Below are 26,052 nucleotides of genomic sequence, written 5' to 3'. Positions count from 1 at the left end.
AATGTACATTATGAATTTACAAGAACAATCAAATAGTACAAGAACAACAATAAGACAAAAAACTGAATAGAATATATATATATATATATATATATATATATATATATATATATATATATATATCTTTGTTATTCTTTGAAGGTCTGTCATGACGCGCCTCATCATCCTCCTCCTCCTCCTCCACCGCCGCCTCCTCCTCCTCCTCTTCCTTCCTGCACTATCCAATGACGTTTGATAGGGTGTCCGAGATTTTTTTAAATGTAGCTGTTGATATAAAGAGAAATGTCACAGCTCTTTGGCATATTTTCATATTAACCAGTATATTCTAAACATATCTAAAAATCAGTTTGAATCCCTTTGGTCGATGCCAAATATAATCTGTAAATTAAAAATTGCAAATGTTGTATAAAATGAGTGTAGATCATGAGCTCACAGGTTTTTCTGACATACAATATGGTGCACAGTGTTTTAAGTGGGCCGGTATGCACCGGTACTCAGTACTGCCACTTCCAAATATAGCTCTTGAGCATACCGCCACCTTTCCGTGCGCCCAGAATGTGCTTTTAGCGTATGGTTACGCTCATTTGGACATCTGTTTTAATAGAGGTTTTAATCTTTTGCCTGCGCTGCCGCTTTTCAGAGCGCCTTTCACAATGCAAGTTCCCTAATTCGTCCCACCGAGAGCAGAAACTACATTACCCATACACCCATGAGTTTTACAGTATAAGTGAAAAGCGCACGCGTCACTTTTATCGTTATCAGTGTTGACAACTCAACGTTGCCGGAGAGATTGTGTAAAATGCGCACATATACAGTGAACAACACTTGAAATGCTCTCCTGGTTTCAGAGTCTAAGAACTAAAGCAACAAGATCAAAATCAGATGACCCATTGACTGCCACCCCACCAAGCCTAAATGATATCGCTGCAAGTCAGATGCAAGCTAGTAAAGTAAAGCAGTAGCTCTTTCAGGAAGGGTGACCAGACGTCCCGAAAAATTTGGGACAGTCACGAAATCTAAACTGTTGTCCTGAATCCCAAATCTGGCCCTAATTGTCCCGAAAAGTATGCTAAAGCAAAATCTTGAGTAGTTATTGTCTGATAAACATTAAAAACTGTCTGCGGAGATTGAGTCGTCCTGCAACCAGCCACCAACCGCTGCTCATTGGCTGCAGCATCTTTTTTCTAAATTCTAAAAAAATACCATAAGCATTAATTTAGTGTCACGGTTCGTGAATGCACCGTCTCCAGCTGTAGTCATGTTACGTCATGTTGATTGTTTCACGTGGGTGTGGTCGCTGATGGTCTGATCAGCGGCAGGTGCGGCTCGTTCCCACAGACTATATAACGCCCTGTCTTTCGTTTCCTGTTTGTCTGATCGTTGTTTGTAGATCCTGGTGTTTGATGTTGTGTTCGTGTTGTTCCTGCCTTGCCTTGTCGCCGTTCTGTCGGATCCTGTCTTCACGCTTGGAATACACTCACCACCATTGGATTATCACCACTGTCATCGTCGTTCAGCGCACCCCACGTCTCAACTCACCAGTCTGTGCTGCCACCGTGGTTCCTGCGTCATTCTCCGGCCTTCCACCATCATCATACTACCAATAAACTTACTTGTACTCGCATTTGTCTCCTGTCCTCCATTAACACCGTCACATTTAGATATTCATTTATCTAATTAATCTATATGCACAAAGACAATATGACCTTTTTGTCTCCTTTTTGTTTTAAAGCTTGATGAAGAGAGCGCAAGTTGCGGCAGCTGCAAGGAGGACAGTGATGCACGCGTACAGGAGTGATTGACAGTTCACGGCACTGACTGTGTACAAAAAAATACTCCGCTTCGTTTAATTTAAGCTTATTAGCGTTGACGGTACAGAAAGGTCTGATTTACGCACTGTTACAACAGTCATTGTTTTTTGAATTCATGATTTTAATGTTGTTGTTTCTTGTGGCAGACTAAAGAGTAATGACAGACGGTTGATCTTTGAATGTTTGTGTTTAGTTAAGGTTTGAAATTTATTATCTATTATTATATATATATATATATATATATATATATATATGCTATAATAGAGTACCAGCACCTCTTTTGGGCCACTTTAAGCATTGATGGTGCAGATAAAAGTGATTTACCCAGTTATAGTGATTCAATGTAAATACATGTAGCTATCTTCAAAAAAAGTGCACTGTATTAAATTAATAATTGAAATGTTATTTTAATAATTGATGGTAAATAAAAACAAAATATACAAGTTAGATTGAACACAAAAAGTATTTTGAGAAGTATTTGAGAAGTGGTGTGAACATCATGTTTCCTCTGTTGGGTTTTTGCACTTGTGAGGAACTGACTTCACAGCCACTAAAATACACTCTGATCCAGGCTGGCCTGACAAACATAAAGCACAAAATAAAGAAGTAGAACATGAACACAAGCTTTTCAGAAAATAAATTAGTAAAACTTCCACAGAGCTGAAATGCTGCAAGAGTTTTTTCAGCTCTAATTTAACTCTGTCAATCTTTTCTATCATTCCACAAGACAAAGGAGTGGAGTTCAGAATATATAATACTACAAAAATGCTGAAAGTTTGTTATAAGTGCTTAACATGCTAAAAGTTCATGCATGTACAAGTGATTAAAGAAGCACTTTCTCATTTACAAGTTAAACATGTAAGTTGATGCTGACACAGGAAGTTCAGTCAGTATTTTGTGCTTGTGATTCACACACTTCCACTCAGTCTCAAATCAGCAGCAGTTCAGACTGTTTTCTTGTTTCTGGTAAGTCTTAAAGTCTTCTTCTTCTTAAATTCTTCTTTTTCTTTAGATGTTTCATTGTTGGAAACCTTTTTTTGTTAGAAGCTTAATTTTGTATATTTCCAAACTATTAATTTGCATTATTTGTGGAGCTTAATATGTGATTCTCATGAATGCTTTTTTTAGTTATATATGCATGTAAATACTTAAGTGTGTTTTTCCTCAGGGACTGAGCATCTGTTAATAAAGAGATGGACACTGCAGAGAAAATCGTTATTTTCTGTTTTCTCTTACAAGGTTTGATTTTAATTCCTTTCTTCTTCATCATCATCATCGTCTTCTACTTCATGACTGAGATATAAATTAACTAGTAACTTAAATTGAAGAGCATAACTACATTTAGTCTTTATACATGAAACTACTGAAACTTTTAATTAAGATAGTGACTGATACATAAAATATTTATTCTGAAATTTGGGGTCTCATTCACTATAAACAATTTTACAGTTACTATTAAATAAATTAATAGTATGTTTGAGGTAAATGTTGCTGTTGTTCTGCTTATGTTCACCCTTTATAAAATTATATTTTAATATAATTAAATGTAAGAATTAAAAACATATATTTTGTTTATAACAGATCAGAAATGTGTGTCTGAATGCTTCAGGGTTTATTTCTTCTTGTGTTTAAATGCTTTCAATCGTTTGTGTGTTGTTACTGTAGCTGTTTTCTGTAGAAAGTTCAACATTAGTTTGCCAGAGAAGATCAACGCTCTCAGTGGATCCTGTGTGATCATAAAGTGCGGATTTGAGATTGAGGAACAATATGACAAAAATCTCACTGAAAGTGCTACAGGACAGTGGCTCAAAGGCAGGTCTGATGTGAACAGCAATCTAGTGTTTAACTCAAGCACATCAAGCCAGAAATCCTTCATGAAAGGGAACATAACTGGAAAATTAAAAGACAAAGACTGTACCACTGTTTTTTATGACTTCAGATCAAATCACAAAGGTAAATATTACTTCAGGATTGAGGGTGAAGCTGGACTGAAATGGACCTATACAGAAACAAGTGTTTCAATTAATGTGATTGGTGAGTGACTTCATGACTAGAAATATTATAAACTGTAAATTGTGATCTAGTACAGTACAATAAAATCTCTTTCACAATCACTATCTGAAATGAACATTTTATGACAGTAGTCTAAAGGACAACTAAATTTAAATCCATGCCAGAGTTTCCATGATCAGTATAGATGTTTTTTTTTATTTATCATTGAGGAAAAAAAGTATTCCTCCAAAATGTTACATTATAATCAGAATATTCATATATACAACATAAATATGTGTTTGTTTCAGACTCTCCCCGCAGACCCACAATGCAGCTGTATGTGGATCAGAAGAAGGTGCAGGATCAGAAGAAGGTGCAGGATCAGAAGGAGGTGAACGTTCAGAAGGAGGTGTTGGAGGGGAGCTCTGTAAGACTGCGCTGCTCTGCTAAAACTCTCTGCTCCTTTCCTCCACCAACTCTCACATGGAGCTCCACTCCCAGAATCCCCCTCAGTGAGAGCAGCAGACGAGAGGAGCTCATCTCTGATCTGAACTTCACTGCTACTCACCGTCAGCACAGAGTCACTTTCACCTGCACTATAACCTACCAGCTACAGGACCAGAACAAAACAGCACAGGACAACATGACAGTACATGTTCTGTGTAAGATGTTTGTGGCATCAGTTCTTTTATCCTCTATAAGATGTTCATGTATCACTTCATTCTCACTTTCTCTTTTTCAGATGCACCTAAAATCTCTCCATCCTCCAGCTGTACCAGGACTGATGTAACTCTGTGTTTCTGTGAGGCTGATGGGAATCCCTCTCCTGAACTGGAGTGGCATCTGTCTGGACGTCCTGTCACTAACTCCTCAAACACATCCATCAGTGAAGAGCGATTGAGCAGCACAGGCTTGAGGAGCGCCATCACTCTTCATCAGTCTCTCACACACACATCCACTCTGCAGTGTTTCAGCAGAAACTCTCATGGCAATGCAAGTCAACTCTTTCAGCTTCCTTCATCTGTTGCACGTGAGTTTCATTTCTGTGTTTCATCCAATAGAAGAACTTTTGTCAATAATTTTTAAATGAATACAGTACATGTAAAAAAAAGGTTATTCAACGTCGGGATTTCAATGGTGAATCAGCGTCATGATTTCAACCGTACATCAACGTCACGATTTTAACGGTGAATCAACGTCGTGATTTCACCGTTGATCCAGCTGTGCCAGGACTGATGTAACTGTGTGTTTCTGTGAGGCTGATGGGAATCCCTCTCCTGAACTGGAGTGGCATCTGTCTGGACGTCCTGTCACTAACTCCTCAAACAAAAAATTTTTAAATGAATACAGTACATGTAAAAAAAAGGTTATTCAACGTCGGGATTTCAACAGTGAATCAGCGTCGTGATTTCAACCGTACATCAACGTCACGATTTTAACGGTGAATCAACGTCATGATTTCACCGTTGATCCAATTTGCAAAATTTAAAGGTTATTCAACGTTGATTCAACCATGGTACCTGGCAGTTTAATTTATAATTAATTTAACTGTCCTGTTACAACTGTATTTTGATTGAATGTGTAAACTATAAAATGTGTAAACTCAGACTTTTATGAAATAAACTAAACTCTTACCCGTGCTTCCCGTTCTTCATTCCCCATGCTGGATTACTGATGTAAAGGCTTAATTTCCGTTCTAATTAATCCATATTGCGCAAAAGGTGCTACAGAATCGTGCTCCTTGAATGCACTCAGTAGCTTATGATATGATTGGTTGAATGGTAAGCTCGCATCTGATTGGCTAAAGAGTACGACAGACCCACGTGGGAAGAGAGCTCTGCCAGAAAAGTCTCAAAAACACACACACTCAAATCCGAGTGGATTCGTAGTAAATGACGATTAGTACATTCAGACACTCTTACATTTTAAACATTCAAAGGTTTTTGTGCACAGTTGTATATCTACAAATTGTTTTTTGCATTTGTGAAACGTATTTTATAAATGTATAATTTTCTTTTGTGCATGTGAATTGCTTTTTGTGAATTTATTTTTTTTTTTTCACGCAAGTGAATTTTTTTTTGTGTGTACGTGAATTAGGTTTCATGCATGTGAAATTGTCTACGCATGTGTGAATTGTGTTTTTTGCGTGAATTATATTTGAGACTAAACTGCTTCCATAATCGGCCGATCGTTATGCGCATCTTGTCATTAAAGCCGGTTCTCTAATCAGCGGTTAATTCCATCAGGTGCGTGATTTCACATAGAGCAGCTGTTACTACACAGAGCCATTGTTAACTGAGAAGATGCGCAAATCCACTTCATTTTCAGCGTTTTTTGGCGCATCTTCTCAGTTAACAATGACTCTGTGTAGTAACAGCTGCTCTATGTGAAATCACGCACCTGATGGAATTAACCGCAGATAAGAAAACCGGCTTTACTGACGAGATGCGCATTAACGATCGGCCGATCGTGATCGGAGCACCCCTAATATATAACATTAAAGATTACACCATAACTCTCCAGCACTTTACTAACTGAATCAGTGAATCATCAGTGGTTTTCCAAACACTCATTTATTTATTTATTTTTTTTAGGTTTGAATCTTTTCTCTGTGCTGACTGGAGTTGCTGTGGGTTTGGTGGTTGTGTTGTTGTGCATCATTACATGTTTCTGTGTACGGTAGGTGCAAGACACATATGAGGAATCAAGAATGATACATAGTAGAAGAGCAACGTGAAACCAGTAATAAACATTGTACATTAACCATTTTTTTTATACAGTTTTAAATGTATATTTGTCAAGGGAACACATTCTCATCATAAAAGAGGTTTATTCTATTCATTGTACATGTTTTTGGAAAATCAGTAGAAAAAATCTATTATAATTTAATGTACCATTAAGTCACATCTAAAAATGTTTCACTGTTTTGCAGCACTAACACTAACAAGCTTATTTATATAATATAATAGTACAAGCAGATTTACAAAAATATATTTTCCAAAAAGAGACTTGTGTGGTTTTGTTCTGTACACTATGAAAAAAAAATAAAAAAAAATTGACGTGGTTGTCACGTGATGAACATTGCTGTTTTTTTTTAAAAAAAATTTCTACTGTACATTTCTATGAACTTGAGGGGAACAAACTTCACATTCACACTATTAATAACCATCTTGAAACCATTTTGTGTCATGGCAAATAATAGAGAAGTTAGATCTGAGAAGCCCTTGAGCATACAGTAAAAAGTTAGTATATGTCAGTTGTTTTGATCATTTGTATCTAATGCAATGGTATTCATATATGTGACTTAAACGCCAATCCTGTCTGAATTATTGATTTTGCTAACTGTGAAGCTCATTTAGAATATAAATTATTTAAACATTGGACTAAAGGTTTTTTGTTTGTACGTTTGTTTTAGAAAAGAAAATGGGAAACTTTCACAGACTACACAAGTAGGTGATAAGATAAATGATCAAACTACCAATGAAGTGAGTAACAACAGACACAGAAAAACCCTCAATTCATGAATTCATAAAAACTACACATTCACAAAAATGTAAATAATTACACTTTAAAAAAAATTTAACTAGTACACAACTGGTACAGTGCTAAACACTTTAAACAGACACACCGGAGCTTTCCAGCACTGATTCAGTCCTGTCAATCCTTCAGGTCGTTCCACAGAAGAATCAAGACGACTCTGTTCATGTCACGATGTCATCTGCTGGAAACGCCACAGCAAACCAAGAATCCATCATTTATTCCTCCATTGACTTCACAAACATTAAACCAAGAGAGGTCGGGAGCGTCTCCTCACTTCATGCTGTCTACAGTATGGTCCAGGATTGTTCTGGAGGGCTGGCAAAGACTGAGAGCTCAATGGGAGAGTCTTCAAGAGCAAGAGAAGCACAGGTGATTGTGAGTGCAGATGTGCTTACTAAACAAACAGAGTCAAAGAACTCAGAGGAAGAGCTGTTTGCAGACTCCTCTGAGCTTTATGCAAAGATTAAACACCGTAACCCTTAAAGTTTTAGTTCATCCAGAAATCAAAATTAGCCCATAAATTACTCACCTTTAAATCATTCTAAGTGTATATGACTCTCTTCTTTCATTCTTCTTTACAAATCCTTGTTTGCACTTCTAATTAGTGACTGTTGTTTTGTTTTGATCTCTACGCTGCATTTCTGCATGCGTCACTTCTGAGCGGTGCATGCACAAAGCAGACATGAGGTCATTCCCAGAACTGCTGCGTTTACAATTGTAAGCGCAAGCTAGATTAAAGTGATTATAACATTTAGAATATGGATATTTTTCTTGCAAAAACATATCACTTCGCTACACATGGCATGTGTTCATCCCCCGGAGCTGTGTGAGACACTTTTTTTAATGGATGAGCTTGTGCAAGGATGAATAGTGCACTGTAAAAACCTTTACAGTATTTAAGAATTTATTGTGTATTATAAAAATATTCCCTGTATTTTTACACTCTTTGATGTTTTGGTATTATTTTAAATGCCTTAGGGTTATGTTAATTGGTTAATGAAAATTTGAATGTGGTGTGCCCTAGTTTTTTTTTTTTTTTTATGCTGCTTTCAGAGCAACAGATATTCTGGAGTAAAATCACTTCTGAATTAATGAGTATCAAAATCAGTCTAAGATTTTAATTTGGCACTTTAGAGGCTAAAAGTGTGGCAGCAAAGAATCTATGGATTATTAATAACTACCTGTGTATGTGTGGCAACCATGTGTTTGTGTTTTATTTTCTTTCATTTTTTTCATTTATTTGTTTATAATTATACAATATTTTATCTTTAAATGTTTGCTTTTCAAGGAAAACAAAATCTTGTCTTAGAAGAGGTCTTCTAATTAAGAGTTATGGATAAAAAAATAATCATGTGACAGACCCTTAGGTCACATTAAAAATGTTTTAATGCTGTTGGAATAGAATATAAAACAAACTTTCAAATCAAGTGCCATTTATTTTTTACAGATGTACTTGTCAAACTGAACACAAAGAGTGCAGTTATCTTGTGTTACTGTGAGGAACAAAGCTGTGCTTACTCTTCTACTGTACACTCATGTGAACTTGATAGTAACCAACTTTACATTCACAACACAAATCAACAAATCAAACCAACTTGACATCATTTGGTTAAAAGTCATTACAAAGAATAGAGAAGTTGGATCTGAGAAAACCATAAAATGTTTGTAAATGCTACTTGTTTTCATTATTTGTATTTAATCCAATGATATACACTTTCAGATCACAGTCACACAAACACAAACAAATCCTTCTGTTTCTTCTCTGCATTTCTCCTCCCATTGTAAGAAAAAAAAAAAAAAAATTAAAAAAGTTATAGATGAGCACATTCAGATAATCAAATCAATTAGCACAATATTATATGCTACCCTGGACAACAAAACCAGTCTTAAGTCATTGTGGTATATTTTTTAGCAATAGCCAAAAAATAAAATAAAAATCAAAATAATAATAAAAAAATACAATAAAACCTTGTATGGGTCAAAACTATTTTTCTTTTATGTCAAAAATCATGAAGATATTTTGTAAATTTCCAACCGTAAATATATCAAAACAGTTTTTTTTTTATTAGTAATACGAATTGCTAAGAATTCATTTGGATAACCTCATAGGCTTATGTTTTTTATATTTTGACTTTTTTGCAGTTTCAGATTCCTGATTTTCCAATAGTTGTATCCCGGTCAAATTTTGTTTGATCCTAATAAACCATACATCAATGGAAAGCTTATTTATTCCGATTTCAAATGACTTTTAAATCAAAATTTCGAAAAACATACACTCAAAGACTGGTTTTGTGGTCCAGGGTCACACACACACACACACACACACACACACACACACACACACACACACACACACACACACACACACACACATATATATATAACATATTAGCAGTTATAATATTTATTGTAGCGTAAATCTCCGTTTATCTAAAATTAATGTAATTAGATTAAATATAAAACAAGCTATATGTCACTGCCATGACATTACAATTTTTATAGAAATTATCTTATAGTTTGTTATAGAAAAACAAATTACAGTACAGTCATGTTTATGTTTATATAGAGAGCTAAACATCAATCTAGTGGTTACATGATAGTATTACATATGAAAGGCTAAATGCTAAATAAGTTACAGATTAATATTTTAATAAATATTCTAGTAACATTTTGTAAAATTCCTTTAAATTACAACATGTTAAAATAAAAATATTACTGTTGGTTCAAATATTACTGGAACAAATTTGTGCTTAAAAATGGATCAGTAGACAGATGAAATTATGCATGTATTAGGCTAGTGCAATATTAGACCTTTTTAAGTATCATCAAAATTACAATATAATATTACAATACACTAATAAGTCATATTAACTGTTGAGGAGGAGAAGGAAACACAGCTTGAAATACAGTATGAATAAATAACCTAATAGTAGACAACTAATACAATTATTTTATGTTATTTTAATTAAGTTTTTTTTTCATTATTATTTTTACTGTATCTGTACATTAAATATCAATTAAATTATAAATTAAATGTCTTGGCATATGATGTGTTTATTAAACCAATCAAATAAGAGTAGATGGAGAGTCAGCATAAGCCTCATTTGATTGGCTACAATAAGGTGGTGCTAAAAAAAACTAAAAAAAAACTAAAAAAACTAAGGGTGGTCTTATTTGAAACAGAAAACAAGCTTATTTTGTTAACGCCATTGGCAGATTATTTAGCAAGCAAAAAGTCACTTAATTTTGATTAGTTTTTTTTTTTTTTTTTTTTTTTAAACAAGAAAATCCTTCTTGATTTAAGAAGATATTTTGGCTGGAAACGACAAACAATCTAAGCATGGGGGTCCATTTAAATGACTCTGGGGTATCTATAAGCAAAGTTTCATGGTGTATTTCTGTATTCCTGTGTGGGTACCATGATGGAAACTATTTTTAATGACAAGTGTGCACACCACAATCATATGTCTGTGTGTATGCAGTACCACAGAAATGCTACATTGATGGCACTTAACAGAGCAAACCAGCTGAAAGGAGAAATTCAGTCAATCACTGACTGTTAGACAGAAAACTATGGTAAAGTCACCATGGCAACACAGCAACGCAGCTGGATGAATTTAACAGAAAAACAGATCAGTTTTATGGTGATACATAATTAACATCTTCTATCTTTCTAACATCTTTCTAGTTAGAAAGGTAGAAATATTATTTATTTTGACCATGTGTTATCTTTTGATCTTAAGCATGTGCACCTGTGAATAGAGAACAATGACTTAACACTCATTTAAGCAGTTTTACATTTATTAGGCTGAATTGACAAATTCCCTCTTCAAACATTATAATGGCCCCTTCACCTGGTGTTTTCAAGTGTTTAGATTTTAGTCAAGATGAGCTGCAGTCAATGTGACGTTTAAAATGATTTAATAAACTCAAATTAGACGTAGGCATAAATGTAAGAAATAAAACATAGCTATATTAGCCTAAGCTACATATTAAAATCCAATAGTATATCTTACATATAGCCTACTCTTGTCAACATTCAAAGAAATAGGGTAGGTTAGAAGACAAATGTATAACTTACTCAAACCTTAAATCTTTGTTGTTATGCTTTTATTTTTAATGTAAATAAATTACAGAATGCACAGCATTAATAAATAAACCAAGCACAACAAACAAATAAATAACTAAGCGAGAAAAGCGCAGTGGCGGCGGAAGTGCTGCGATGTCTTCAGTTTTCGCGCGGCGTGAAGTAATCATTGTGGAGAGAGTCACCTGGAGATTCGGTCCCCCAAAAAACAGCTTACTCTATTTTTCATTTATACAACTAATAAAGTAAAAGCTGTCTCGAGACAGCGCTGAAAGTGTTCCCTTTCCTCAAACCTACGTTGTTTTGGAGACAACAGCGCCACGCGGTGGGTGCGGGAGCCGTTACAGCTGCGAGGCGCGTTTGTTTGTCCAGGGTTTGGCTCGTGAGAGCGGGTGGCTCGAGCTGTCAGTTCCGCGAGAGGGATAGTCAGGAGTGACAGCTGCTCCCGGATCCCTGGGCGGACTACCACCTCCCGGAGAGAGTCACTGGCCATCCGCAGCTCGACTCTCTTCACAGCATCTCCGCTTTGAGTTCATCCTCCGTTGCCTAGAGCTGCTTCTGGAGCAGGTGAGGCTGCTTTTGTGGAATTCACTGTGACGATGCCAAATAACTGGACTTGCAGACTTGCGGACATATTGTAAATCCCCGGAAAGGTACGTACTGCTCCTCTCATCTTAGAAACTTATCTTTGAGATGAAGTGCACCGAAGTGAATAGATAGCCTACTTTAACGTGAAAATCGTATTTCAACTGTTGCAGTGATGCACGAGCCTTCACCAGGCATTACAGTTGAATAAAAGGTGGATAGACTTGGATTTAAAAGTGTTAAATTATTAGGGAACTCGCACTGGTGTGTTTGTTTAAATGGTTAAATTGCTTACTGTTGATAAAGTGTTGCCCATAATTGTTACCCACGCGCATGAAGGATGCTCAGGGATGCAAATCATGCAACAAAACATGCTCTGAGGCCCCAGCGGAACATGCACAAGCATTTTAGTCTCATCAGTTAGATTTAGTATAATGTGCTGCATGTTTAACATCAAATGCATGCAGAAACGTTAATATTTTTCAAAGCCAAGTATTCACTGCATGTACGATTTAATGTTACAGTGTGTCTAAGTGCATAATTGTTTGATTTCAGTTCTCTGAAGTAGCCTACTTTTTATGCATTAAATATAATGAAACATCACAAAAGCCTCCATTTAAGTATACAGAAATGATAGGAATGCCATTGAAATAGCTGTTGATGGAGTATGTCATATTAGAACACAATACTTGACATGTCATGTCATTTACCTCATTACAATTTAGCACAAACAAACACCTTATAGTGACCAAATCCTGCATTCTTGTTTGATGATTTTGGGTGCTAAAAAAGCCTTGGGCATCATAATGAACGATCCTTATGAATGGATTACGATTAAAGGGATTTATTTTTGACAGATATCATCCATGAATGCTAGCAAATTACACGCATTTCTGCTAATTGCCTTTTGCTCATTTCTTAATCGTCTCCTGATTTCACGGTCATGAAAGACAAGACACTTGATGTCTCTCTACATGATTGTGTTATTTACACGCATGTTTGGTCCCAATCCAGTTCCTCTTCCCAAAGCGTGCTGAATCCTGCGCTACAGTAAATGAACTCAAGTGCTGAATGGCACACGGGAGAATCGCTGTAATCCAGGCTTGCTGAAAGGCATCATGTAAAGACAGATGAATCAGTGCTCTGGGCGGATGGAGGATTAATGAGATTTTCTCACACTTGTCACCACATGGTTTCTAATTTGAGCTGGTGGCTACTTTCACTAGCCGTGCAGTGGAACCTGAAGGACTTCTCGTTTCTCCTCTTCTCCACTCACAGATCATCCCTCAATCTCCTCCCATCTCCATCTGCAGTTCTTCTTTTTCACATGTTGTGTTTCTTCTGGCCATTGTTTACAATTAAATTAACATGTTTTAACTCAGCATAAAGCGTTTATCTTAAAGGAAAATTTCTGGGAAAAAAAATCATTTTTACTCTCCCTGAGTCCATCCTGGATGTAGTAGAGTTTGTTACTTCATCTGAACAAATTATCAAAAGTTTTACAATTATTTTTTAAATTTACATCACTTGCTCACCAATGGACCCTCTGCAGTTAATGGGTGCCATCGGAAAAGAAAGAATGTATGTTTTAAATGTGTATATCAGCTTTCGCTTTCTATTGCATTATTCATTATTTAGAATCAGATTTTCCAGTAAAAAAAAAAACAGCAGCCAAGAAACAATGCCTTGTTGCTTGAGAAATGCTTCATGGGCATTGTTACAGAAGTTGAGGAGGGAGATACAATAACCTTGTAGATGATTTGTCACTTGGATCCGTTAAAGGCAGAGCGCATTCTGACACTGATGGCTTGTGAAGCGACTCTCAAATACCTGTGAATTAGGTTGTCATGACAAAACTTGTCTGTGACTGCGGCCAACACTGTCTCTGAGTGGGAGAAATAGAGGAAATAATAAAAAAAGATGAAAAGGTGGTAAGATAAGGTTGGTAACCACTTCCTTTCTATTTCTGCTCTGCAGCCTCAATCCATCTCTACAACTGTGGTATTTTGAGTTGTTAGTGTGGTTTTAGACATTTCTGGAGACTCTTGAATCGTGTTTATTATGTTATAGTAGTATATATTTAAATATTAACTGAAAAAAAATCTTAAGTTTTTGCAATGGATAATAGACATCACAGTGTATTATTTAAATATGTTGTTAATTTTTATATATATACAGTATATAACTATTGATACTGACCATGGGATATGATGGGGAGAAGAGGATCTGGAAATGATGTGAGCTACTCAAACTTTCTTTTCTCACATAATCACCATGGCTCAATGAGGTGTTTTATAGATTTACATATTATATTATATTCATGTAATAATATATTAATATTCTGCTCAGCATATATTAGCTGTTTAAATTAACTTGACAGCAGTGAATAACCACAATAGTCCATATTTGCCCTCCTTACTGTAGGTGTAGCGCTCATAAATTCCAGCATGTCATGATTCTCTACTTCCTTTCGAATGTAAAGTTGCAGTGAATAAACAGAGAAGCAGATCAGGAATACACCCAGTATGATTCCATACTTCTCCCTCATTTCTGTCAACAGGGAAACGGAGGCTAAACATGATTTAACGTCATGAGATTGATCTGTTTTAATGAACTCGTCAGCCTACAGCTGAAGCAGACAAACTGGGAAAGACGTGACAGTCAAATCTGATTAATCAAAAAGGAATGTCACTTGTTATTATTTTTCATTTTCACTTCCTCACCACAGATGTTGTCTTCAAAATATCTCTAACAGATCTTGCTGGTGAATCTAAAACCCGTCCCTACTCATACATTTAACATTTCATTAAATATGTCAGTCAAAAGTTGCTGAGGTTTTTATGTTTATCACCAAAGATCTTTAACACCCAGTTTCAGTTCAATTAAAGCTTGGCGTCCTGTAAACTTTTAACACTGAAAGGCATTAATTAACCTAATGCCAAATAACCTAGACAATCAGCCTGTCAGTTTAGGCGTTAGTTTGAGGGTGTGTGTGTTTGTGATACCAAGATTGTTCCTCGTATGTGTGTTTTTGTTCGTGTGCTATTAAGAGAGAATTAGACTTGGGCTTTTTCCACCTCACAGTGCTGAGTCTAGGGAGCCACACTGATTGTTATTTCTGCTTGTGTGTGTGTGAATGGGAACTGGTGCGGACCGAGTCCAAGAAATGCAGAGGAAGAATTTCTTTCCTTCCCTACAACAATCATTGTGGCATTCATTGTATCATAAAATGCTGCGTGCAAAAGAGGAATATTGTGTGTAATGGCTGTTTTTGTGGGTTTCTCTGTCACTGGGTTCATTTACTCGGTGGTTTGAATACTCTATTTACAACGAGACCCATACTTTTCTGGCTTAAATTCATGATGGCAATGAATTTTTAACTAGCTTTTGTGTTGTTGTCATAGCGGCAGAGAAGTTAGTCTACTCAAAGCGGGTTTTGGATCATTTGTTTCAAATGGATAAACTTAATTCATTTCAAATGATCCTGCGTTCAGTGGCGATGGTAGTTGAAGTCATGGGTTTTTATCAAGCATAAATCAGTGAATGGATTTTAGCATTGAGGATTATCCCAGCAGGCCAAAAACAGCATCTTCTCCCCTCTGACTCCCTCCTGATCACTGTCTACATTTGTTCTTTTGATTTGCTTCTGTCTACCATCATAATGTAAACAAATCAAAGCATGTTTGCCATTTTGAATATAACTTTCTTCATTTTAAGTGGCTCATGTTGTGAAAATATTCGCACGTTGGGATGCTTTGGTAAGATCACCTAACTTTTGCCTGTGCTGTCTTCATTTACTAGTTCATTTTCATCACTTTGACTTGAATTCTCTGGCACATTCGCTAAACTAAACATCCAATCAGAGTTCTTATGGTTGCGGATGGCCCCAATGGCCCCAACGCCGATTGGCGCCGTCGCGTGGTACACACCAGCAAAACACATCATGCTCACCGATTGTCGGCTTGGTGTGTCCCGACCTTAGGGAAAATTTAAGATATTATGAGTGTAATTTAGGTATACTACATTATACTGAAATTAATACTTTTATTTAGCAAGGACACAATTCATTGATCAAAAGTGACAGTAAATACTTTAAAATTGTTACAAAAACTTGAACTTGAACTACTAGAACTTAATTTTCAACAAAGAATTCAGAAAAAATGTTTCACGGTTTCCACAAAAAAATTAAGCATGACAGTCATTTTGAACATGACAATCAACATAATAATATGAATTGATTCTTAAACAGAAAATCAGCCTATAAGAATGATTTCTGAAGGATACTTTGACACTGAACACTGGCTGCTGAAACTTCAGCTTTGCATCACAGGAATAATTTACGTATTAAAATGAATTCAAATGAAAATAAATATTTTAAAATTGTAATAAATAGTTTACATTTCTCAATATTAATAATTTGACTGTATTTTGTGTCAATACAGTAAAATTTAACTTTTTAAAAGAAACAAAAAAAATCTTATGAACCCCAAACATTTGAAATGTAGCGAATGTACAATACTTTGTGAAATGCAGTGAAATTACTTCTTTTCACCTGCATGAGTTTAAACCTTATAAAGTTCTAAAGTTCTAAGGTCTATTTGTCCACCACAGTAGTTTGCAAACTCTGGTGTCTCTGCATTAATGGAATTATCTGCCATAATGATCCTTAACAAGACCCAATTAAGTTATGTACTATTTAGTTTAAAAACTCAAGGGAAATTCCACGCAAACCATGGCAGGCGAAGATGCTGTGACTAAAGATGCCATGCTCTGCTATCTCTCACTCTTTTTCTAGCTTAATGGGTTTCTGCCAATATGGCCAGCCCTTCAGAAGCCTCAAAGCTACAACTTACTGGAGCATTTACTGGCCAATTACACTAATAAACAGTAATGGAGGACCTCCATGTTCAACTCTCATCTTTTGCTTTCTTTCATGTCTTTACATCCTTCCACTCCCGTTATCCCAGGCCTCCCAGCTCACGCAATGCTTGTTCTCCCAGTCAGTCTCATCTGCTGCCCTGTGGTTCCTCCTGCCATGGTTGGGGACTGACATGCCTGCATGTTTTTTACTTAATTTGGGCGGTTGAAAGCAATGGTTTCCATTGCAGTCTTCTCACCACAATTTTGATGCACTGCAGATTTTTTGTTCCCCTTTTGTGTAAAATGCATGAAATTCACCCGCTGGATGATAAGAACACACTGGAACATGCACGATTGGTCAGACCATTGACTTAACACTGCAGACATCGCCTGACTGCTTTGTAGTATTTAACACTCAATTCATTGTGAATCGGAAAAACATTTTACATCATCCTCCTACACACTTGCAAACACACAGTCTGTCAGACCAAGTGTGGTGTAATGGATGTCATTATCTTTCTGTGAGCTGCAGGCATGCAGAATTCATGAGAGGGCATTTATTTATGCCAGCACGGCAGGCGTGCGGATTATTGCAGGAGGTGGGGAAAAAAAAGGTGAGAGTGTGAATTTGCCAAAGGAAAGGAGGGAGGCAAACATCCGGTCACAGGCCTAAAGCTCTTGGAACACATGACAGTTGGATAAAGTTCAAACTTTGCAGAAACCTAGACTTTAACAGGGTTAATGCTTTGGTGTTTACAGTGACCTCTGGGCTATTCCCTAATGGTACAATGTGGTTTGAGTGTGTTTATACCTGCCAGGGTGATCTTTTGGGTCGATATCTGGACTCAAGGAAGTTGTACTGCCAGAAGCTGTTATATTTGAGAGGAAGTCCTTTGGTGCTCTATGGTTGTCACATGCTAAGAGGTGCCAGAGGGTTTGAACATGATTTTTTATCATGCCTAGGTGTGCATGCATGAAGATTCGGTCATTTTTCACTGAATTGTCATGTGTGAAATCCAGTCATTTCAATAGGAATCAACATGATCTCACATATATTAAAGGGGACATAACACTCACAGTTTCTGCCAATCTCATGTTAATCTTGAGTTCCTAGAGTATTATTTCATCCTTCATATCTCTAAGGAGTCTTTTGTTTTATCTGAATCATAAAAGACAGATAGAGCTCTACCGCTTCTCTCTGAAAACAGTCGAGCTCCTGGAGGCATGCAAGGCGGAGCTAAAGAGTCAAGAGCACATAAAGCTTTTGCGTAACGATCATCTGCAAGCTGTCACATTGACATAATTAATTCCCTTAACACTAATTCCCTTCTTTGGGAAGCTGAACAAGGTTATCTTTCTCTCACAACCAAAAACACCCTTCTTTACATTGTTGATTGTACAGTCAAAAACAAAATGTTAAATCCTTCTAGAGCAAGTCCTGTGCAGGGCTGCTGACGACTTACGTAACCCGAATGAAGCACGTGGATGCTCTTTCTCTGGTTCTGGTTGATGTGTGTGCACTCTCTTCCTTTAAAAGTGCCCATATAAGGAATTCTGCCCTTTATGACATCATACAGGGCCAAACTTGATGAAAAAAAAAAAAATGTTTACAAAAAAACAAAACAAATAAGGTTCAGACACTTATACAAGCCCTGAGGGAGTGTATTTGGCACAGAAATACTCCATCATATGTCCAACTCGTTTTATGAGACTTTGGTCATGTTTAGCATGAGAATCCAACTCTTTAACTCTTTTGCTGCCAGCATTTTTTTTTAAGTACCAAAGTAACCTATTTTGATGATTTCCATTAAAATTTAATGGCCTCCAGTATATTTTGCTGTATGAATATTTTAATATGCAGTACAACAAAATAAAGATCAGAGCCTCTACTTTAATACTTTTAAACAAAGAAAAAAAAATCTATCTATCTGTCTATTTATTTATTTATCAAATAATAAATCTAGTAAATCACTTCCATCAACACCAAAGCTTGCACAAACTTATTCCACTTCCTAGATCAACATTTTACTCTGTAACATTATGCAGTTTTCATGTATACGCTGTCTATTGCTGATGATCGTATTATTTATCATATGCATCTGTTTACATAAGAGATCGTTTCTCCGTCCTGTTCATGTGTTTTTGTTTGGGAGGTTGTAAACTCATTCAGAAGATAGCAGTGGAAATAAGTCAGAATGCATGAAATAAAATTAAAAATCTGCTTTAAATATTCATCAAACTTTTTTGAAATTGGTTTTATTTTGAATGTTTCAAAGTTTAACAGTTTGTTTGTTTCTAATTAAATTAGATTTTGAACCCCAAATGTCATGTGAACTGTGAAATTTGAGCCTCATTGGATATTATGTTCCACAGTGGGAATCATGGTTTACAATTACTGTTGGGGCCTATCAGCTTTTTAAAACTGGAAATGCTGCCAGAAAATGGGAAAACGCTTAAGTCATGCATCATCCAACACATCTCTAATTAGTTTGTTCCGGGAATGGTGGAGTTTTCCTCTGTGCCTAATTTGCCTACTGCAGGAAGGCAGCGATGACTCGGAAAATCCTTTTCTGCTGCCTGTCACTCTTTCCTGTTTTTTTTTTTTATTCTCCCTGTGTATGAATGATCCATAGCTTTAATCTGGTACCAAAAAACAGCCAAGCAATTTGTCCCGACCTTTGTCATGTTTGCTCAGACGCAGTTGCTGTTGGCGGAGTAGTGGCAGGCCCAATCTGGGATAGGATGAGTGTAATGGTGACTGCAAGCGCCCATTTTCATTTGGATGTGTGTTTATGCATGGGTTTCAGGCCCTTGTGGTACACTGATAAGGGACAAGAGTAATTTTCCTTATTTCTATGGGCTCACCCCCTCTCAGTACTGGTTGTTTTTGTCCCGGGGTTTGAGAGCATTAAAGTAGTTTATGCTTCTGTGATTGTGTAACATATCAGGGTAAATGTTCTATATGTTCATGGTAATGGCAGCTTATACACTACTGTAGGCATGTACGAGAAAATAAGAGGTGCTAAATGAAAGGCTGAGCTTAGCTGAACTCTCTCAAGCAGACACCTGCTGCAATAAATGCATACACAAATATGGATGATCAACAATGATGACACAAAGCTGCAACATGCTGCCTTATTAACATTTCAGCTATTTTTTTCCTTCACATACACAGTGGAATGCAATGAAATTCACCTGCTGTAAGTGAACATTTAATTTAATATATATATATATATATATATATATATATATATATATATATATATATATATATATATATATATATATATATATATATTTCAGAAACATTAGATTATATGAATAATAAATATGTGAAGTCAAGGTATGTGTGGCCAAGTATGGCTACCCATACTCTGAATTTCATTAGGCCACCTGAAACACACACACACACACACACACACAAATATTTATTTAAGATATATTGAATATATTAATCCTTGTCTAGCTGTGCTGAATTTCTTGAAATCTAGTAATTCATTACATTCCTCTTCATTTTAAAACTTGATGCATGCAAATATGAACCATCAAGACATTTCTGATTTTGACACTGTCTGTGCTAGATAACACACAGATGGCAGTTCTCGATGTTAATATGTCAGCCCATATGGCAGGATACAATGGATTTGACTACAAACTGTGTTACTGGGAGGAAATGATGTTATTAAAGTTAAAATATTAATAACTACATTGTTTGAATATCTCTTGTGTGTTTGCTCACAACAGTTTGCAATGATCTGAACATTTTTAGCATGTTGATGCACATCTGATTTCATTAGATGTCTTTGAGCTGAAGTAGTTTATTGCATGTTGTATAAGCCCTACAGAGGTAACATTTCCCAAATACTACATGATTATACTGTTAAGAAAGTTGGTCAGGTAACCTAAAATGTTCTTTATTAGTAGGGTTGGGAATCGTTAGAAATAGTGTTGCTGGAAGGACGTGAGTGATGTTGAGTAATGCTAGTCCATCAATCAGCGTGTGCTTCAAAGTTGATGATTTTTACACTATCTATAACATTTTGCTTTTCAAGCAGGAATGAGCTGGTTGGCCAAACAGTCCCTTGAGGACTGAGAAACTTGTTCATTTCCCTGAATTAATGAAATATAAACTGTTGTACTTATAACCATGTGCACACTCCCCATAAAGCCCCTGTTTTACAAATAATAATGCAGTCAGGAGATGGTGTGATGCAGTGAGTGGTTTCCACATTTTTAAACATTTAAAATGCATGAAAATACATATTTCTAACCCGTTTAACACTCTTGAAATGACCTGTACACTAAATAATCTAACCCTCATACTTACATAACAATAGCATTCTATTTATTTAGTGGACCAAGGTGAAGTCAGTATGTATATTAATGAAAATATGGGACAAATATAATGTAATTTATTGGCGGCAGGTGCTGCATGCCGCTGGTACATGTACAGTCAGACAAAACAACATGCACAGACAGTTATCAAAGGCGCGAGTACGTGTACAACCATGGGAAATGTGTTCGCCAGTTAAAGACACTATGTCTGTGGAGTGCATATCGTTGGAAACAATGTGCACAGTAATTAAAGATACAGGGCGGCGTTTCTGTTATTCGGTTTGTGACATCATGTGAATCATCAGAACACCGGTGAAAGACACGTGTCGCACCAGAACTGTTTTCGGAACCGAAACATAGAAATTGCTCATGGAATGTTTATAATGCACAAGTCTTCTTTACACCTCACGCCACATGTTTCCTCACTTTATTTCAAGAGAGTAATCTTCTGTAAAGTTATCAACATGGGAAGTAGTCATGCCTTTCTGTGAGTCTCCAGTGAATAACATTTTCTTTGACCATCAATCCTGATACCGCTACTTTAGAGTGGCATAAAAACCGTACCATGTCAGTACTCGGAAAAAGGGACGTCAGTAAGCCAAAGCCACATGGTTTGTTATTATCTTCTGGTGTGCTTCAATTTATTTCCTGCTCATGTCATCTCTCTCCTCATGGTTTTCTTTTATACAACATCTGCAGCCCGTTGTATTACAATTACTCCCCAAGGATGACCTGACTACGGGGCATAAGCCTGCAGATTCGCTTTGGTCTTGTCATCGCACCGTAACCATAATATATGATTTGCTGGTCTCTGATGTAAGACCTTGAGAGGCTCTGTGAAACTGTTGCTGGAATGTCATATTTGTTCCAGTCAATTACATCACCTACAGACTAGGTCATCCTCCTCATTCAGTGTCTCCTTGAATCCTCCGGTTGAGTTGCACAGGTAGATACGTCTCTGTTCCTTTAAGAGCATCTTCATAGATCCTCATAATCTGTGATGCTTTTATTCACCCCAAACCTCCCAAAAAGAAGGCCCTTGTTGATCCATCCCAGCACATACAGCATTCACTTCAAAGTTTAGGTCTGAATGCCATTGATTCTATCATAGGGAATGTAGGCCAATGGTAACAAGGTGCCCCTCAGAGAGACGCTCACAGAGCACCACAGATAACATGAAACGTCTAAAGCATCCCAGCCATAGTGGGGTGAGAGGTGTTTTGAATTTCACTGCAGAGAGCCTGTATTTTCTCTCTAATGCTTAGAGCTAATCATAGGCTCTTTTGGCAGGATTATATAAAGGGGTTTCAAAAGCAAAGCATTGATTGGATTAGTTTCACTGTTACTCTTCTAATTATTTAAGAGAACATTTAATATGAACGGTTATTAAAAACAGTAAAATAGGCTATGTAGATTATAGTTGCATTATTTTAGAGATAAATTAATTTAGAGATTGGATTGGAATTATATTGAATTATAATTCGAATTTAAGGAATAAGTAATTTGTGTTTCATTTGTGTATATTTCATAAATTATGCCCACCGCTACACATCAGGCCTTGTATTCAGGAAGTTTAGGCTCTTTGAAACCTGAAAAACACTAATGAATGTTTCTCCTGTGACACCCTGCCAATAAGAGCCAAAAATATAATGTCTCTTGTTCTCTCGGTTTACTCCACAATGATTCTTACCACCACTCTCTCATCCCACACTTCGAATTCAGCCCCATATCTGGAGGTACAAGCCTATATATGGTTGTGTTTACCCATAAGAGATTGGTAAACATGCCAGTGGAGGACAAAGTCCCTTGAGTGTAAAAACAAGCTGTAAAACACCATACATGTCTCACCAATAGATGCCTCTGGGGAATTCTGACTAACGTTTGTGGATCTGACATACATTGCATGTCTTATTGTTATGTTATTGTTTTTGCCCAGTCTGAGACCTTTTTGGATGTGGAATTAGGACAATTATGGAAGTGAACCTAACAGTGCCTCATACTTTCTTCTGCAATTTCTTTCCCAAGCCATTATTTGTCTTTAAGCCCTTCTTACTATGCTCCATGAAATTGGAGCAGTAGTTTATCTTGTGGTTTAGATTTTTAAGGGCATTGCTGCATTGAAAAGGCCCTGTTGCTCAAGATTCATTAAAAAAACCCAGCCAGCCATATAGTCAAGATTAAAATTGTTGCCAGGGAGTGACAGGACATGTTGAGGATCCCATTTTTCCTGTGGCAAATCAAAATGTTTTTTTCCTTGGCTGTTGAAACAGAGTAAAGACTGCGCTTGTTACCCACAACACACACATACACACACACACACACACAACGTATGTCTTTACACTTTGATTTCACCAAACAAATCTCTGTTTTTGACCCTGAATACAACAACGCTTACAATCAAAGTCTTTTGAAAAACCATTAAGCCAATCTGGAACTGCAAATTGTTAAGACCATTTTGAGTTACTCCAAGAGTCACACTGAAGGTAGACTGACAGCCCAGACAAAGGCCATGGTTGAAAGGAGAGCACTACTCAATCAAATTCATTCTTGTACACTTTAATCACTTTAGTATTGGGTGTCCAAACACCCTTCTATTGGACCCCGGGGTCAAACACCTCTACCCGACCTAACGGGGTGAATAGGGAAGAGGGATACAACCTGCATCTTGCAATAAATCACAATGAGGAGTCTTCAGTTGGGGGATGGGTTAGGGATGAGGGTCTAGGCTGATTGCCATGGCGACAACATAGACTTTCTTATATCTGCTGCCGATCTACTGTAGCCACTGATTTATGCAGTGATGGGATGGTGTAGATGGATTGGCAAATTACTGCCAAGAGCAACATGCAGAAGTGATGACTGGGGCTGAGCTCTCGCGAGTGTCATATGCCACATCAGGTGTCTCCTGATGGTATGGGGGAGATGAAGAAAGTGGTTCAGATTGGCTGATAAAGAAATCACTCTCCCCAGCTTGGTGCCGGGTCACCGGGATTTCATGTTTGGATTGGACAGGGAAGCATTAGGAGAGTGCAAGGCTGGGAGATTAGGATCTGGAACATTACTTTCCCAGGGAATCAGTAGCTCTCCCTGGTTGTACCCATACCACGTTGAAAATGTCAATGTTGGGATTGGTATTGAAATGATTGTGAGCAAATGCAGTTGCATGGTTTAGTGATAGATACATCTCTGACTCATGAAACTGTACTTTAATGTTTCTAGTGACTATCAACATTCTGATTGTTTATCAGATATGCACCAGACATTTAATGAACTATTCAGCAAATTCAGTGATATTTTTGTAATTTACACTTTGTGTAGTAAGTTCACTGCTGGTGCTGGACCTGTGGTCACTATTTTTATTTATTTGTTTGCTTAGCAACTTGTATGCTTAATATATAGAACAATATTAGGTTTGTGATAGGGGTCATATGATGCTATCTATGTTTTCCTTTGTCTTTGGAGTGTTAAAAGCTGTTCTTGCATACAGAAGATCTGTAAAGTTGCAAAGATTAAAGTCTCAGAACCAAAGAGATATTTTATATAAAAGTGAACACTCATCCACACCATCCTAAAATTCAAACACGCCCTCACATATCTACCTCATTGTGTTGGAAGATTTGCATAACCACCCAGATGTATACACAAAGAAAGAAGGCTTAACTTTTATTCTTGCTGTAGTATTGTTGCTGTTGCCACCATGTTGTGGAGATGCTGTGCTTATCTGTGAATGCCAGATTACTTTGGCTTTCACACTACTTTGACTAATTACTTTGCCTTCCAAATGAGGACACAACTAGAAATTGAGTGGTTAAGTTTAATTAAGGAGGAAAGTTCCCTGAACCTGGCAAGGGGCATAACATTTCTGTTACAGACTTGAGGTATTTGGCCAATCATAATTCACTATATAGCTGGCCAATCAGATCACACCACACTTTACAGAAGGATGAGCTTTGTCAAATTTGACATGTTTCAGAAAGGCGGGGCATAGAGGAGCAATAATAATGTAAGGTATATGGAAAATAATGTTTTTTTTTTAACCTTAAACTGCATGAACACATTAAACCAAATACACAAAATAATGTTCTTTTTAGCAATGTCATATAACCCGGTTTAAGAAACTCAAGATTACTTGCAAAGACTAACAAATCTACATTTGGAGAGATGAAGAGAAGGAATGAGAGAGAGAGAGCAAGACAGCAAGAGAAAGATTAGGATAAAGGGAAATGGAATGGACAGAGCAAGGTAATGCCATGTCCTATTTTAGGTTTCTACTCCATGAATCAATTGTTCATTTGGGGATTTGGAGGAGAATCAGCTCTTGGTCCTCTGAGAAAGGTCAATGACTCTGCCTTGCAAATACAACAAAAATTGGATTCCTGTAAATAAACAGACCAAATAATCAGTACTGCTTTAGTGTTGTGGAATAGTATTAACCATTTAAACCACAATTTAGAATTAGGTTTTTACTGTGCCCTTTTAGTGATATAGATTGTTGCATCCTTGTGCGAAGTCAGGGATGTCATGGTGTCTGTGTTTATCTTGATATCTCAGCATCAGTGTTTCTGCTATAGTGCAGGCCATGTAGGTCAATATAGCACTTGCACCACGATCAATCCATCTTTTTATCTGATTACAATTACCCCAATACAGTGCAAGAACACAAATAGCTATTGACTGTTTTAAAAAAAAAAAAAAACAGTATCACAAGTGTTGCCATGTCAAGGGTGTCTTAACATCGGCTATGTCTACATTATTCCGGATACATTTGAAAACCGCATTTTCATTTTAAAATGCTCTCCGTCCACACTAGTGTTTTCAAGCAATTTCCAGAAGCGTCTTATC

General features: G+C 36.7%; 1 protein-coding gene across 1 annotated transcript; it reads left to right on the top strand.

Moving 5' to 3' along the window:
• Positions 1-4,131: 4,131 nt before the first annotated feature.
• LOC127971024 (junctional adhesion molecule B-like) lies at positions 4,132-6,503 on the top strand. The gene is made up of 3 exons (XM_052573781.1): positions 4,132-4,465; positions 4,546-4,833; positions 6,487-6,503. The coding sequence occupies exons 1-3, from the start codon at positions 4,132-4,134 to the stop codon at positions 6,501-6,503; spliced, it is 639 nt and encodes a 212-aa protein (XP_052429741.1).
• Positions 6,504-26,052: the final 19,549 nt, after the last annotated feature.

The sequence above is a fragment of the Carassius gibelio genome, chromosome A4, assembly GCF_023724105.1.
Source record: "Carassius gibelio isolate Cgi1373 ecotype wild population from Czech Republic chromosome A4, carGib1.2-hapl.c, whole genome shotgun sequence".
In the NCBI taxonomy this organism is placed as follows: Eukaryota; Metazoa; Chordata; class Actinopteri; order Cypriniformes; family Cyprinidae; genus Carassius; species Carassius gibelio.
This window is presented reverse-complemented; position numbering and strand designations above follow the sequence as displayed.

Coding starts and splice junctions, on each gene's coding strand:
- LOC127971024 (XM_052573781.1), top strand. CDS start 4,132: ATGCAGCTGTATGTGGATCAGAAGAAGGTGCAGGATCAGAAGAAGGTG. Junction 4,466..4,545: donor CATGACAGTACATGTTCTGT/GTAAGATGTTTG, acceptor TCTCTTTTTCAG/ATGCACCTAAAATCTCTCCA.